The sequence below is a fragment of the Callithrix jacchus genome, chromosome 19 (genome assembly GCF_049354715.1).
Source record: "Callithrix jacchus isolate 240 chromosome 19, calJac240_pri, whole genome shotgun sequence".
NCBI lineage: Eukaryota > Metazoa > Chordata > Mammalia > Primates > Cebidae > Callithrix > Callithrix jacchus.
Window position 1 is genome coordinate 39,568,399 of NC_133520.1, and position 15,003 is coordinate 39,583,401.

General features: G+C 42.2%; 1 protein-coding gene across 12 annotated transcripts in view; it reads right to left on the reverse strand.

The window, feature by feature from the left end:
- The window catches only part of CNST (consortin, connexin sorting protein), a 103,365-nt gene that overhangs the window by 12,460 nt on the left and 75,902 nt on the right, over positions 1–15,003 (reverse strand). For all 12 annotated transcript variants that reach the window (XM_078357173.1, XM_054248219.2, XM_035281123.3 and 9 more), the window contains one exon: positions 4,829–4,964. In XM_078357173.1, the coding sequence (XP_078213299.1) occupies positions 4,829–4,964 (136 nt within the window). The remainder of the gene's footprint in view (positions 1–4,828; positions 4,965–15,003) is intronic.

Genomic DNA, 15,003 nt, shown 5'->3' on the forward strand with positions numbered 1-15,003 from the left:
TGGCCTCTCAAAGTGCTAGGATTACAGGTGTGAGTCACCATGCCCACCCTAATAGCATTATTTTACAGTACACATTACAGCCTTGCTATTCCAATACCTCTGGAGTTCACATTATGGGACTACCTTAGAGCAAAGTCAACTTAATATTAAACAATAAAAGTCTTTGGGTGGGACTGCTTTTGCATCTTTCTACATTGAAGAAAACAATTATTATTTGGTTGAAAAAAATCTTAACAACTATTCATAATTATTATTTTTTTAATTAAAAAAGACCAAAAAGTCTTCTGATCTGCAGCATGATGAAGGTGCAGGGATGCCTTCTTGGAAGGTAATTTGGCAGTATCTCTTCAAATTTAAAATTAATTTATCCTCAGACTGCACAATTTTGAGAGTGAAAGACAGTGTTGACTGAAAGCAATTCTGGGACAACAAGTGCCAACCAGGACTGCCTCAGGCCAACTGGGACATACAGTTCCAACATATCCCAGCAAACTCACCTGTAAGAATCAGGTTACAGGTGTGCACAACAAACATCATATACACAAGCTTGCTCACTGCAGCAGAGTTTGTTATAACAAAAGATTGGGAATAACTTAGTTGTTCTAGTTACAATGGAACAGTCAAACAATAATGGCACGTTTATATAATGGAATATGATGTAAGTATTTAATAGAACGAAGTAAATTTAATGTTCTTTCATTGAAGGATATTTAAGACTCATGATTTTTTGCTTTATCAAACTGCCTGATTTTTTCATAATTAGCATATATTTTTATAAGAAACAAATTTTATAGAACCTAATACATACCAAATGCTTTATTTAGAACACTGTAAAGTAATACGTGAATATATTCTCCCTGCAAAAATGCAAACCCAAAAGCCTAAGGGACTATCTGTTTTTCTCCTGCCCAATCACATTCCCTTCCCACCCCAGAGGTAAACACTGTTAAATTTGGTGTGTGACCTTCTAGATCAAACATGTATGATTGTTTACTCTGAAATTTATATTTTAGAAGTTTTTTTTTTTTTTTTTGAGACAGAGTCTTGCTCTTGTTGCCCAGGCTGGAGTGCAATGGTACAATCTTGGCTCACTGCAACCTCTGCCTCCTGAGTTCAAGCAATTCTCTCACCTTAGCCTCCTGAGTAGCTGGGATTACAGACACCCACCATCATGCCCAGCTAATTTTTGTTTTGTTGTAGAGATGGGGTTTCACCATGTTGGCCAGGCTGGTCTTGAACTCCTGACCTCAGGTGATCCCGCTGCCTTGGCTTCCCAAAGTGCTGGGATTACAGGCATGAGCCACTGCACCTGGTCTAAAATAGTCTACACCTATATATGAAAATATATCTTTCATAATGAAGAAATAGGATATTATGCAGGCTGTATTTTTTTGTTTTGGACAGTCCAATGTTTTTGCCTACTTTTTTTTTTAGATAGGTTTGTGCTCTGTCACCAAACCACACTCACTGCAGCCTCAAGCTCCCGGGTTCAAGCAATCTTCCTACCTCAGCCTCCCAAGTAGCTGGGACCACAGGCACACACACCACCATGCCCTGCTAATTTTTGTATTTTTTGTAGAGAAGGGGTCTCGCCATGTTGCCCAGGCTGGTGTCCTTCTCCTGGCCTCAAGTGATCCAGGAGGAAAACTTGGGAGGAGGCTTCCCAAAGTGTTGGGATTACAGGTGTGAGCCACAGCATCCGGCCTTACATGCTTTTCTTTTTTTTTTTTTTTTTTTGAGACGGAGTTTCGCTCTTGTTACCCAGTCTGGAGTGCAATGGCGCGATCTCGGCTCACCGCAGTCTCCGCCTCCTGGGTTCAGGCAATTCTCCTGCCTCAGCCTCCTGAGCAGCTGGGATTACAGGCACGCGCCACCGTGCCCAGCTAATTTTTTGTAATTTTAGTAGAGACGGGGTTTCACCATGTTGACCAAGATGGTCTCGATCTGTTGACCTCGTGATCCACCCGCCTTGGCCTCCCAAAGTGCTGGGATTACAGGCTTGAGCCACCGCGCCTGGCCACCTGCTTTTCTTAACATGATTCCTTCCCCTACCTTATCTATGTTAACAAGCTAAAGTATTTTTCTTCATTATCATATATTCAAATCCAAACATTTAAAAATAGCATAAATATTTTAAAACACTGATTCTGTTTGTTTTATCTACATGTACTAGAACTGTCTCAGTGCAGAGTCCAGTGTGAGCCGCAGGTGGCTGCTGGGCACTTAACATGCAGCTGGTCCAAACTGATGGTGACACACACAGATTTTGAAGACTCAGTGTGAAAAAAAAGGATGTAAAATATCTCGTTAGTGATATTTTCATATAGATCACATTTTGAAATGATATTTTTGATGTCCTGGGTTAAATAAAACATATTCTTAAAATTCTGACCAAGTGAGGTGGCTCATGCCTGTGATCCCAGCACTTTGGGAGGCTGAGGTGGGTGGATCACGTAAGGTCAGGAGTTTGAGACCAGTCTGGCCAACATGGTGAAATCCCGTCTCTACTAAAAATACAAAAATTAGCCAGACATGGTGGTGAATGCCTGTAATCCCAGCTACTCAGGAGGCTGAGACACAAGAATTGCTTGAACCCAGGAGGCAGAGGTTGTAGCAACCCAAGATTGCACCACTGCACTCAGCCTGGGTGACAGAGTGAGACTCCATCTCAAAATAAAATAAAGAATAAAATAAAATAAAATAAAATTCGCTTCACCTGTTTCCTTTCACTTTAACACGGCTACTGCAAAACTGAAAATCATGTATGTGCCTCACATTATATTCCAGTGGATAGCAATGGCTTAGAGGAGGAAGAACTGGCCCTTCTAGGAAGATTTTGGCAGAAGGTGAGGTTTTTGAAAACATCGTGTAAGCCACAGAGCTTAGGAACAAACCAACACAACCAACATTTACATTTAGGTTTATAACTCTCAAAATGAATTTATATACATTATCTGACATGCCTTCCAACAGGGACGGACGGGCTGATGCTATTCTCCTTATTTTAAAGATGATGGAACTGAGTCTCCTATAAGTTAAGTGACTTGGTTTAAGATGAGGTAGCTACAAAGTGAACTAGAGACTGTGAGTTCCAAATCCAGGGCTCCTGTCGAGCAATGACTTGGTCAAATGAGTGCAAACAGAAGTGAGCCCCTTATCTGGAGAAGACTGAGGTGCAGAAGTAAAACAGGGGTTAGAACATTATTTTATGGCCCCTTAACGAGCTTTTTAACTGTAAAAATGCAGAAACCTCTACTATTACCACTATGTCACACCTAGAAAGGATACCTACATACCTACCCTGTTGTTTTACAATGCAGTTGTTTTGTGAATATGAGAAGCCTACTGACAGGTCCTGGGTCGCCTTTCCCTTTACTCTTCTTACCTACACCTTAGATAAACATACCTGTAACCAAAAAGGCAGCACTGTTTGCTACAAACTTCACCACCTCATGCTAGACCAAATCAGAGCCTTAAGTATAATAGGCCCAGGAGAAAAAGGTCAAACAATAAAAATGGTGTTAAATTGTTGCTCTTGAGAGAGACTCTTTTCTATAGAATGAAGAGGAAATCAACAAAGACAATATTCACAAATATTTTCCACAATAAAGGAGGAGTATTAATTGTCTACTGAAAAGCAGACAAGCCAGTCATGGTGGCTCATGCCTGTAATCCCACTTTGGGAGGCCGTGGTGGGCGGATCACTTGAGGCCAGGAGTTTGAGACCAGCCTGGCCAATATAGAGAAACTCCCTCCCTACTAAAAATACAAAAAACTAGCCGGGCGTGGTGGTACTCGCCTGTAATCCCAGCTACTCAGGATGCTGAGGCACTAAAATTGCTCGAACCTGGGAGGCAGAGATTGCAGTGAGCCAAGATCGTGCCACTGCACTCCAGCCTGGGCGACAGAGCAAGGGAGGCAGAGATTGCAGTGAGTCAAGATCGCGCCACTGCGCTACAGCCTGGGCGACAGAGCAAGGGAGGCAGAGATTGCAGTGAGCCAAGATCGCGCCACTGCGCTACAGCCTGGGCGACAGAGCAAGGGAGGCAGAGATTGCAGCGAGCCAAGATCGCGCCACTGCGCTCCAGCCTGGGCGACAGAGCAAGGGAGGCAGAGATTGCAGTGAGTGAAGATCGCGCCACTGCACTACAGCCTGGGCGACAGAGCAAGGCTGTCTTAAAAAAAAAAAAAAAAAAAGACAAAAATAGCAGACTTACACAAAAAGTGCTAAAGAAGGAAACTGAAATAAGCTCTCAACATTGACTATCTATGGAATAGGGAGGCCACAGGTTGAATTCTGCAACTTGATCACTTATTCAAGCACGTAAAGATTCAGAAATGATTTAGACGGCAGTTTGATTTTGTAACTTTCTCCCTTAGAAGGTAAAGCAACTAAGTTGCCATATTCTTTTATTTATTTATATTTATTTTTTGAGACGGAGTCTCACTCTGTCGCCCAGGCTGAAGTGCCATGGCACGATCTCGGCTCACTGCAACCTTCGCCTTCTGGGTTCAAGTGATTGTTCTGCTTCAGTCTCCTGGGTTCAAGTGATTGTTCTGCTTCAGTCTCCTGGGTAGCTGGGACCAGAGGAGCGAACCACCACACTCGCTAATTTTGTATTTTTAGTCAAGATAGGGTTTCATCATGTTGGCCAGGCTGGTCTCGAACTCCTGACCTCAAGTGATCTGACTGCCTCAGCCTCCTACAGTGCTGGGATTACAGGCGTGAGCCACTGTGCCTGGCTGACATATTCTCTTACAAATCCTGTTAGTAACATCACGTTATACACTAACTCATCCTTTCAGCCAACAGTGCCAAGCAGTTTACCTTGATCCAAGTTATCGTCTATTTCTTGGAACCTCACTCTTCGCTTAGATGGTTTCTGCTGCATTTGGGCAGGGTGATCTCCTACAGAATCATTCCTCTTCTTTAATATTGAGACCAATCCTTCAGCGGGAACAACCTGTCAGAAATGATAAGAATCATTCGTTCTATTAAAGCGGGACATCTCAATGATATTCTACAAGCAGCTATAAAAAGGCTGCTTCAACAGATATTTGAATTTTTATAGGAGTACCCAATTCCTATAGAAAAAAATAACCATCATCAAAATCAAACAGAATAAACCTTGCACTTCTGTGTGCAGATGACTGAGAAACACAAAAGTCTAAAACCCTGATTTCTTTTGTCAAGCCCTGAACTGACTCCGGGGACAGGCAGTGTGACGTGTTTGGCCGACTGGAGATCAGAACCGTCGGCTGATGTGCTTTGTAGCTTAACTTCCGTTATTGGTAAAATGGCCACTGACAGTCCCCTCTTTGCTGAGTCATTAGGACTGGATTTTGCTTTACAATGGATGCTTATAATCCAATCCACCACTGCTTTTCCATTCATCAGCAATTTTAAACAAATGAACATATGAAACTTAAAATATATCTGGATACCAAGCTTTTAACATCAAAGTGTTGTCCTCAGTTTCTCCAAGAAACTGTGCATTTACTAAATAATGCTCTACTGCTCAAAATATTTTAAGGACTTCTAGAATTTCTCTCAGAGCCAGTTTACTAGGGACATATTACTTTCTAGTATGCAGAAGTTGGCAAACAATAACCCGCAGGTCAAACGCCTGTGCTGCCTCATTTTGTGAATAAAATGCAATGGGAACACAGCCAAGCCCATTCATTTACATACTGTACGTGGCTGCTCTGGGGTTATGCTGGCACTGTGTGGTTGTAAGAGATCATAAAGCTTAACATGTTAATAACTCAGCGTTTCATGGAAAAAGTCTCCTGTCTAATATATCTTCAGACACCCCCTCCGTTTATATGTTGCCTTCTAGCTTTCACTTGGGCTGCCTCTCTCCTGCCTATGCTCCACCCTTCATTCACAAACAAAACCAAAACCCTCACCATTTAAGAGCTAAAAGACACCAAGGCGTAGGGAGAAAGGAGAGGATCAGGTGGAAGAGCCAGGCTGGGGAGCCAAAGGCCCCTGAACAGAAGGGCCAGGCGCAGAAGTTACTTGCTAGTTGCCTGACTGCTACAAGCTGTAGGTGATGACATAGGCAGGCACTATGCGCCTAACACTGAGGATGTCAGTAACTTGCTGGTATCATGTAACTCTAAGCTAATGACTGCCTGCAATGTCATTTATCTAATCAATAGCATAAAACACTAAACATGATTTGCAGTTCCAGTCAGCAATCTCTGATAATGTACTATGCATAAATATTACAGATTCTATTAGTTCTTTTTATATCTTAGTACTTTTAGGGCCAAATAACTCAAGATGGTCTTCAACTATGCTTCCCTGAATGCGGGTCTATAGAAACCATTATCTCGGGAAAAAAAAATCAATAAGCCAACAATATAGTCTTTTCTTTTTATAGAAAATATGTATTTCAGAAGTCCTTGTTCTGAGAAACAAAAGTACTTTAGTAGGCTTGAAACGGAAAGCACAAATATGTAAAGAAAGCAATATCATCATTAAAGAACTCCTTCACACAACAAATACATTTTCCAAGCTCCTTGCTGAAACGGAGAGGGAAAGCAGTATTAGTAAGTTTCCAAAGAGCAAAAGATGGAAAACAGAAATTAATGTTAACGAATACATTACTACTATAGATGCATCATTGATATTCTTTTAATTTCTAGTACATGTAAAAAAGGAGAGAATTTTGAATCTGGCTGTTCTAAAATTTTTTCAAAAATTTAAAAAGGGGGAGGAAGAGGTTTATTGATTCCTTCATTGTCTGTTTCCTCCATAAAATTGTCATCCACTTACCAATGGTGAATTCACCCACCGTGGGGGTTTTCAAGGTGCCGTTATAACTACTCAGAAAAGCATCCTATTAAGAATAGTTTTAAAGATGAGCCCCAGAGTTGTGTTACTGTTAATTGTGTATCTTTGTAAGAATTCTGCATCTGGCCGGGCACAGTGGCTCACACCTGTGATCCCAGCACTTTGGGAGGCCAAGGAGGGAGGATCACCTGAAGTCGGGAGTTTGAGACCAGCCTGACCAACACGGAGAAACTCCATCTCTACTAAAAATACAAAAAATTAGCGTGGTGGCGCATGTCTGTGATCCCAGCTAGCACCACTGCACTCCAGCCCGGGCAACAAGAGCAAAACTCCATCTCAAAAAAAAAAAGAACTCTGCATCTATGAATTCAAGAAACGGATACAAGCCATAAATCAAAAGACACTGCAAATCTGAACACACATGTTGACAGATGAAGAGAAGCTCCTGAAGTCACGTGGAAAGGCCCAGAATGCGCCACTCCAACCTAGAGCTGGTCCTGGAGCAGCGGCTGTGAGGTCCCACCTTGGCTCCTACTGTTTGGCTCTGGAAGTCATGCTGCTAAGGGAGCTGAGCCTTGTCATGTAGCCCCACCCTATTTATTATGGGTGGCAATGAACTTAGGCAACTTTTTCCAAACCCATGGGAGAAGCAGAGTATGAGAAATTACAATTGTGTGGGATGGGCTAACATTTTGACACCCCCTCCGTCACAAGACCTTAATTGTTGCTAAAAATCTAACCATGCCTTTTTTTTTTCCTGCCACTAAAACCCTTTTGTTTCAGCAGGGCCTGCCCCAGTGTCTGAAGTGAAGGAGTATGCTCTCTTCCATTATTTCCTTTCAGTCTTGCTCAGTGATCTTCTCCAGATCTTTCTGTCGTAACTGTCTTCTGGTTCTACAGCCTACAGATGGAGAACAAGGGACAGCGGGGCCAAGCTTAGGCATAGGAGATACAGGCCAAGGAGAAACTCTTAGGTGGGCGTGGCAGACAGAGGCTATCCTTCCAATTTCTGCAAGAGTTTTGGGCACAGGTCAGACCTAAAAACATAGAATTTTTTCTTGCCATATCAGGGCAGTCCAACATAAAAACCTTAAGAAACAAGTTTGGTGGGGTTTGCCTTCATTTCATGCTTGATGGGCAAGTAAGACAAAATGAAGTCATGGTCTTGGTTTGGGGTCTCACTCAAGATGACTGACAAGGGTTTCTGAAATAGATCGGGCTGCTGACTTAGGGCACAGAGTAATACATTCCCTCCAAACGATTATTTTGTTTTGTTTTTGTTTGTTGGAGACAGGGTCTTGCACCCGTGCCCAAGCTGGAGTGCAGTGGCATGGTGACAGCTCACCGCAGCCTCAAGCGATCCTCCTACCTCAGCTTCCTGTAGCTGGGACTATAGGCACACACCACGCCTGGCTAATTTTTTTGGTATTTTCTTGTAGAGACAGGGTTTTGCCATTTTGCCCAAGCTGGTCTCAAACTCCTGGGATCAAGCAATCCACCTGCCTCAGCCTCCCAAAGTGCCAGGATTACAGGTGTGGGACCTGAACTGTTCTTAAAAATATTTCCATATATTTTTAAAGCTATACTGTCAGTATTAAAAGGTGAAGAATTTTTAAATCTCAAAAAAGAAAGCTTTAAAACGAAATTTAGTTTCCCACTTCGATTGCCAAATTCTTACCCAAACAAATATACCAAGCACTTCTATTGAGACCAAAAAGAATGTCTGAGCTATAATTAATGTAATTGCTACTGCTGGTACTCTATGAATAAATGCAGAATTCAAAAAACTCCATCTGGCCTAGTCTTCTGTATTTGCAAATAAATAGTTCTTCCCACACTTCCCCTCAAATATCAGTGAACATCTAAAATAGCATTTTCAGAATAAACTAGTTGTGAAAACAAAATTATCCTGCAACTCTTCTGGAATAGAAAATCCTAATGTGACAAGGAAAACATCCCGAGACTCACTGCTGTTGGAAGTGCCTCCTCACCAAATTAAAGAAAAAGTAGATACTAAACAGCATTCTTTTTCTTTTTCTTTTTTTTTTTTTGAGACGGAGTTTCACTGTTGTTACCCAGGCTGGAGTGCAATGGTGCGATCTCGGCTCACCGCAACCTCCGCCTCCTGGCATCAGGCAATTCTCCTGCCTCAGCCTCCCAAGTAGCTGGGATTACAGGCGCGCGCCACCGTGCCCAGCTAATTTTTGTATTTTTAGTAGAGATAGGATTTCACCTTGTTGACCAGGATGGTCTCGATCTCTTGACCTCGTGATCCACCCGCCTCGGCCTCCCCAAGTGCTGGAATTATAGTGTAAGTTCTGCGCCGGCCAAATAGCATTCTTTTAATGATAAAGGTTTTACTCAACTTGGAATCTCTACGATGGTGAATTCTGGACAAGAACACACAGTTGGCTTCCAACTGATTAGAGAATTAACATTTATAAATCCTATTATTACAGTATATCATAAATACCTCAAGTGCCAGCAATTTCATGTAGTGGCACATGTCAAATTTACCGCCACTATTCCTAACTAAAGAAACAGGAGATATTCCCTGCCTACTCTCTTAGCGTTGGGTTCCATAATAAGAATAATTTAGTAAATGTGTATGTTTTATGTAAAGACACTTACATAATATATCATATTTAAATTTCACAACTCTCTTTTAGTTCCTTAATTTTTCTGTTTTTTTTTTGAGACAGTCTTACTCTGTCGCCCAGGCTGGAGTGCAGTGGTGCAATCTCGACTCACTGCAACCTCTGCCTCCCAGGTTCAAGTGATTCTCCTGCCTCAGCCTCCTAAGTAGCTAGGATTACAGGCACCTGCCACGACATCCGGCTAATTTTTATATTTTAAATAGAAATGGGCTTTCACTATGTTGCCTAGGCTGGTCTTGAACTCCTAACTTCGTGATCCACCTGCCTTGGCCTCCCAAAGTGCTGGGATTACAGGCGTGAGCCACTGCGTCTGGCCAAGATGTTATTTTCTGTGACTATTAAAATTTTGCTCTATGCCATATGTTATAATATATATTTCGATTAAAACAAGATTAACAGAACTTTCAAATAAGACTTTAGCAAAAATGCGTAACTTACACATCACCTCATTTAAGAGATACTTAAAGGCCAAATTTGTCTATCTAGAGATGTGGAAGAGGCAATTAGAGGAAAGATCTTTGTCATTTAATTAATCTAGAAGTGGAATGATGCATTCTCCTCATATTGCAGTGTTCTAAGATGTAGTGCTGTGGGTCTGAGATGACCCACGTGTTCCTTCTGGAAAATGGCTTGCTTATTACAGCTGGCACTCCTTGGCCCAGCTGTGACATGCTTTATCACGTTGCCATAGAAGGCAAACTAGGGAAAAAAAACATATTATGATGAAGTACATCAATGCTGAATCTTTAAAAGATTCATTTACAAAGGAAAAGGCTTTTGAAAAAAATCACAGGAGTTCTATAATGTATCTGAGTTTCTAGGTTAGGCACCACCTCATGTTTTTATAATTTGTTTTGCTTGCTTAAAGGGACCATTTAATAGGTACAAAATAGAAAAAGAAATAAGAATGCAAGACATGATCCATTTTTAAGTCCCAGAAAATTGTTTAAATAGCTGCCAGTTCGGTTACTTAAAATCCCTTCACCTTGCTGAAATTCTTTAATTGTTCTTCCAATATACAAAACTGTATTTTTGTTTTTATGTTAACTTATTATGTGTCTCTCCCCCTAAGAAAGCTTTATGAGAGCAGGGACTTGATCTGTGTTAGCGCTGTCTTCCTCGTTTCTATAATATGGTGGGTGCCCAATAAATATGCCAGAGATTCCTTGACAGGTAGGTACAGGTATGATTAAAAAAATACACCAGAGAATAAATAAATATACAGATGAGCAATTTACATACAGATGGCACCTAGGAAATACTTGTTTGAGTAATGTAGCTTTTTCATTAAAAATAAATCTAAATCTGTTCTTAAAGAATATTTATTTTTACAAGCGAATTTAAAAAAAATAAAAGCCTTACTGTGGATAGTGGCTGTTATTTACAACAGCCTGTATTAGCTTTGCAGAGAATATAAAGATGTATTTGACAGAATCCCTATCTTACAGAGTTTGCAGTCTGTCGTGGAAGACAGCGTGTGTATGTCTTACAGTGACAGAAAGAGATTACAGCCAGACAGGACTTCAGGAGGAGTGCTGCTCCAGCGTCTACCGCATTTGAGGTTCAGAGGAATTATTTGAAAGAAACGAACTTACGGACTGCAGTGATGAGGGACTAATGGCATCAGCTGGTACTTACTGACTACTGGCCATGACCTAGGCACTGCTTGGTACTCTCCATGCTAAAAAGTCATGACCTAGATGTTGAGGGCTGGGAAGAAATAGATACACGGAAAGAAGGTTGCTCACTTCAGGGGGAAGCTGACATACACAGAGGGAAAAGAGCAAGGTGCCAATGTGCAAGGTTTATCTGGGAGGTGGCAAGGGGGCCAGTCTGACACCAAAGGACAGAAGACCTCTGGGAAGGCAGAGTGGACCGGATTACGAGAGCCCTGAACGGCAAGTCAGGTAGCACAGCCTTTATCTTGCAGCTAAAGAGAGCCACGGGAAAGGAATGACAATGTGAAAAACGTTTTCTAGAAGGAGTTTCACTTTACAGTCTGTGTGTTAGATCAAGAACCCTCAGGTGCATTTGGTTTAATCTGCAGAGTTTTCAAAAGCTGAAGACTTCTGGACAAGGCATGGAAACCTTCTTCCTTCCACTCTACAGCTAACTCATTTCATTTACTTCTAATACCTCAATGGCTCCTTGGGTACCAGAGCCCGAGTTTATATAGTGCTAACCTAAGACCCCTTTGGAGGGGAGAAGATGAAACAAGGGACGGGGACACTTATTAAGTAACTATTGCAGAAGTCCAAGAAGAGGCCGTCAAAATATAAATTAAAAGAGTGGTTAAAACGGAAAAGAAAAGGAGCTTTGTGCAAGTGACATGGCACAAGAGAAGCATTAATTAATTGGAAAATGTAGAGATCATAAGAAAAACAAAAGGCAAGGATGAGACCATTTGGAAAACAGGTAATTCCTGGGTTTTCCTTTGGGGGCTCTTTAGACATCTACATAAATTCTGCGCTAACCAATGTTCCTAAACCCGCTTACATTATTGGAAGACTGCATTTCTTCTATTGTAAGGAGCTGGACTTTCCCTGCTCCCCTCAAAAAAGGCCATTCTGGGCAGAACAACCATGATTGCTGTTTCTAAGACCCTCTTTTGTTCTAGATCCACAGAGCAGCTACCAATGTGATTTCATAAACTACTGCTGCTTAGTGCTAGCCTCCCCTTTGAACGTGGCAGCTAGTGGTAGGACTTCCCTGATCCCAGGGGTCTAGCCAAGGAGTAGCCACCTCACTCAACAGGCAACAGGGGTGAACACTCACAGCTTCGATTAGACAGCTTCTCTAAAGGCAAACCCAGGAGCGATTTGGGTTGTCATTTTTCTCCCCACTAGACACTGTGACCCTCTGTGCTCCCCTGTATTTTGTTTCATGTGACACAGTAGATTTGAAAGCACTGAAGTAAAGGTTGCTAAGTCAGACAGAGGGCAAGGAAGCTGAGTTGCTCTCTCCCAGATCACACCCTTTCTAAAGCCAAAGCAGTAACAAAGCGTTTCCCCCTCAGATTTTAGAAATGATGAAATTACTTCTAAAAACAACGATCACTTGAATCTGAAACACTTCATATCGTTTTTTAAATATGAAATCTCTGCAGATTATAAATATATATGTTAATGAAGAAAAAAGAATGGTTTCTCTTTACACAGCACATCATGTTGCTAAAGTCTGCTCACAAGGGGACTTCTGAATTATAAGATTATTTTCAATATTAAAAAATAGATTTACTTTTGTAAAATGTCTCCAATATTCAATCTGAACCTCACTTGTTCAGGAAACAGCTACCTCATCTCTGCAGGTGACAACAGTCTGCTAGAAGCTGAGTGCACCTGGTGGCTCATCCTGCCGCTGTGACTTTGTACGGCACACTGTGGCTCACCCTGCCGCTGTGAGTCTGTATGGCACACTGTGGGTCATCCTGCCACTGTGAGTTTGTGTGGTACACTGTAGGTCACCCTGCCGCTGTGAGTCTGTACGGCACACTGTGGGTCATCCTGCTGCTGTGAGTTTGTATGGCACACTGTGGGTCATCCTGCCACTGTGAGTTTGTGTGGTACACTGCGGGTCACCCTGCCGCTGTGAGTTTGTACGGCACACTGTGGGTCATCCTGCCGCTGTGAGTTTGTATGGCACACTGTGGGTCACCCTGCCGCTGTGAGTTTGTACGGCACACTGTGGGTCATCCTGCCGCTGTGAGTTTGTATGGCACACTATGGGTCATCCTGCCGCTGTGAGTTTGTATGGCACACTGTGGCTCATCCTGCCGCTGTGAGTTTGTACGGCACACTGTGGGTCATCCTGCCGCTGTGAGTTTGTATGGCACACTGCGGGTCACCCTGCCGCTGTGAGTTTGTACGGCACACTGTGGGTCATCCTGCCGCTACTGCCGCTGTGAGTTTGTATGGCACATTTCTTTCAAGTTTTGATGCTAGGAGCTCCCTCAGAGTCCTAGACTACAGAAGGAACAGCTGAAGAGTTTAAAGATAAGATAATGCAACTCTTCGAGGTTCCGGAACCAAGCAAATACATGACTTATTTGCATTATGAGGTTCCTGAGTAAAGGGGGTTTGGGCTCTGACATTAAAATAATCGTGTCAGTTTATTATCGGTATTACATTAAAACTTCATCCTTTGCCAAAAACTACAGGATACTAAAATTCAGCAAAAAGACAACACATTTGGTGCCAGACAACTGTTAGATTGCAGTTCATCTGCACAAAAATCCTCACCTGTATTTTTAGTCACTGCCTCTGTAATGCAGCAGTCACAGAGAAGTCACTGAATAAAAATCACGGAATGAGGGAGTAAACAAGCAAATCTTTCCACTGTGTTATCTGACACTGTACATGTGATACTTTTTCTCCTTAAAAATGTATGAAAGGAGGATAAAATTTTTGATGCTTTTTAAAAACAGCATACAGTATAGACTATACTTCTGATGATAATGTATCACGCTACCTTTTACATAAGAAAGAAGAGCAAGACTTCAGATATTAAACTATCACTTTACATAGCAAATTACTGGGTTTGAAAAAGCTTTCCAAACCTAGACAAGTTCCCTTTATACACGCCTCTACATAAATAGTGTAGACATTTTTAGTTCTCTATGACATTCATGTAAATTATTTGATTTGATGTGATGAATCCCATTGTTCACAGTAACACAACAGAACAAGTGCTTGCACTGGGCTGGCAGGACGATTAAACCAGGTTCCACTGGAGCCAGGGCTGGGCAATGCAGAAGTGCCGGAAACTGAAGGCAGACAGGCAAGAGAAAAGGGGAAAGCTGGCAACGGAAGAACAAACTAGCATGCCCTACCACAAACACAGGGCAGAAAGAGGTAAGTAAGAGAACCTGCGGGGCAGAAAGGATAGGGAGATCTGGGAAAGAGAACAGAAAAGGACCGTCTGCAATAGCACAGCAACGGGGGAGGGGAGGGGGCGGACGCACGTGCCTCAGGGTTCCTAAGTGCGCGAAAAATGCTGTTCATAATTACTTGGTTATTAAGAGATCGTTTTTGATATCCTCTAATCACAAAAGGAAGGAAGCATAAAAGATATTTCAGAAGCTATTCCAGTGAAATTAGCCAAGGGTGACAGCGGAGATCCCCAAAAGGCCAATAACATCATCTGATTTCTCATTGTATCATCAGCACCAAACATAGGGAAGACTATTAATAAAATTTTACTGAAAGCACAAACACAAAAAGTGTTTGAAGGCCAGGCACGGTGGCTCACACCTGTAATTCTAGGACTTTGGGAGACCGAAGCAGGTGGATCAATTGAGGCCAGGAGTTGAAAACCAGCCTGGGCAACATGGTGTAACCCTGTCTCTACTGAAATACACAAAAATTACCAGGGCATAGTGGTGCATGCCTATAGTCCCAGCTACTTGGGAGGCTGAGGCATGAGAATCGCTTGAACCTGGAAGTTGGAGGTTGCAGTGAGCTGAGATTGCATCACTTCACTCCAGCCTGGATGACAGAGTGAGACTCCATCTCAAAAAAAGAAAGAAAGTTGCAATTAAAACGTTTC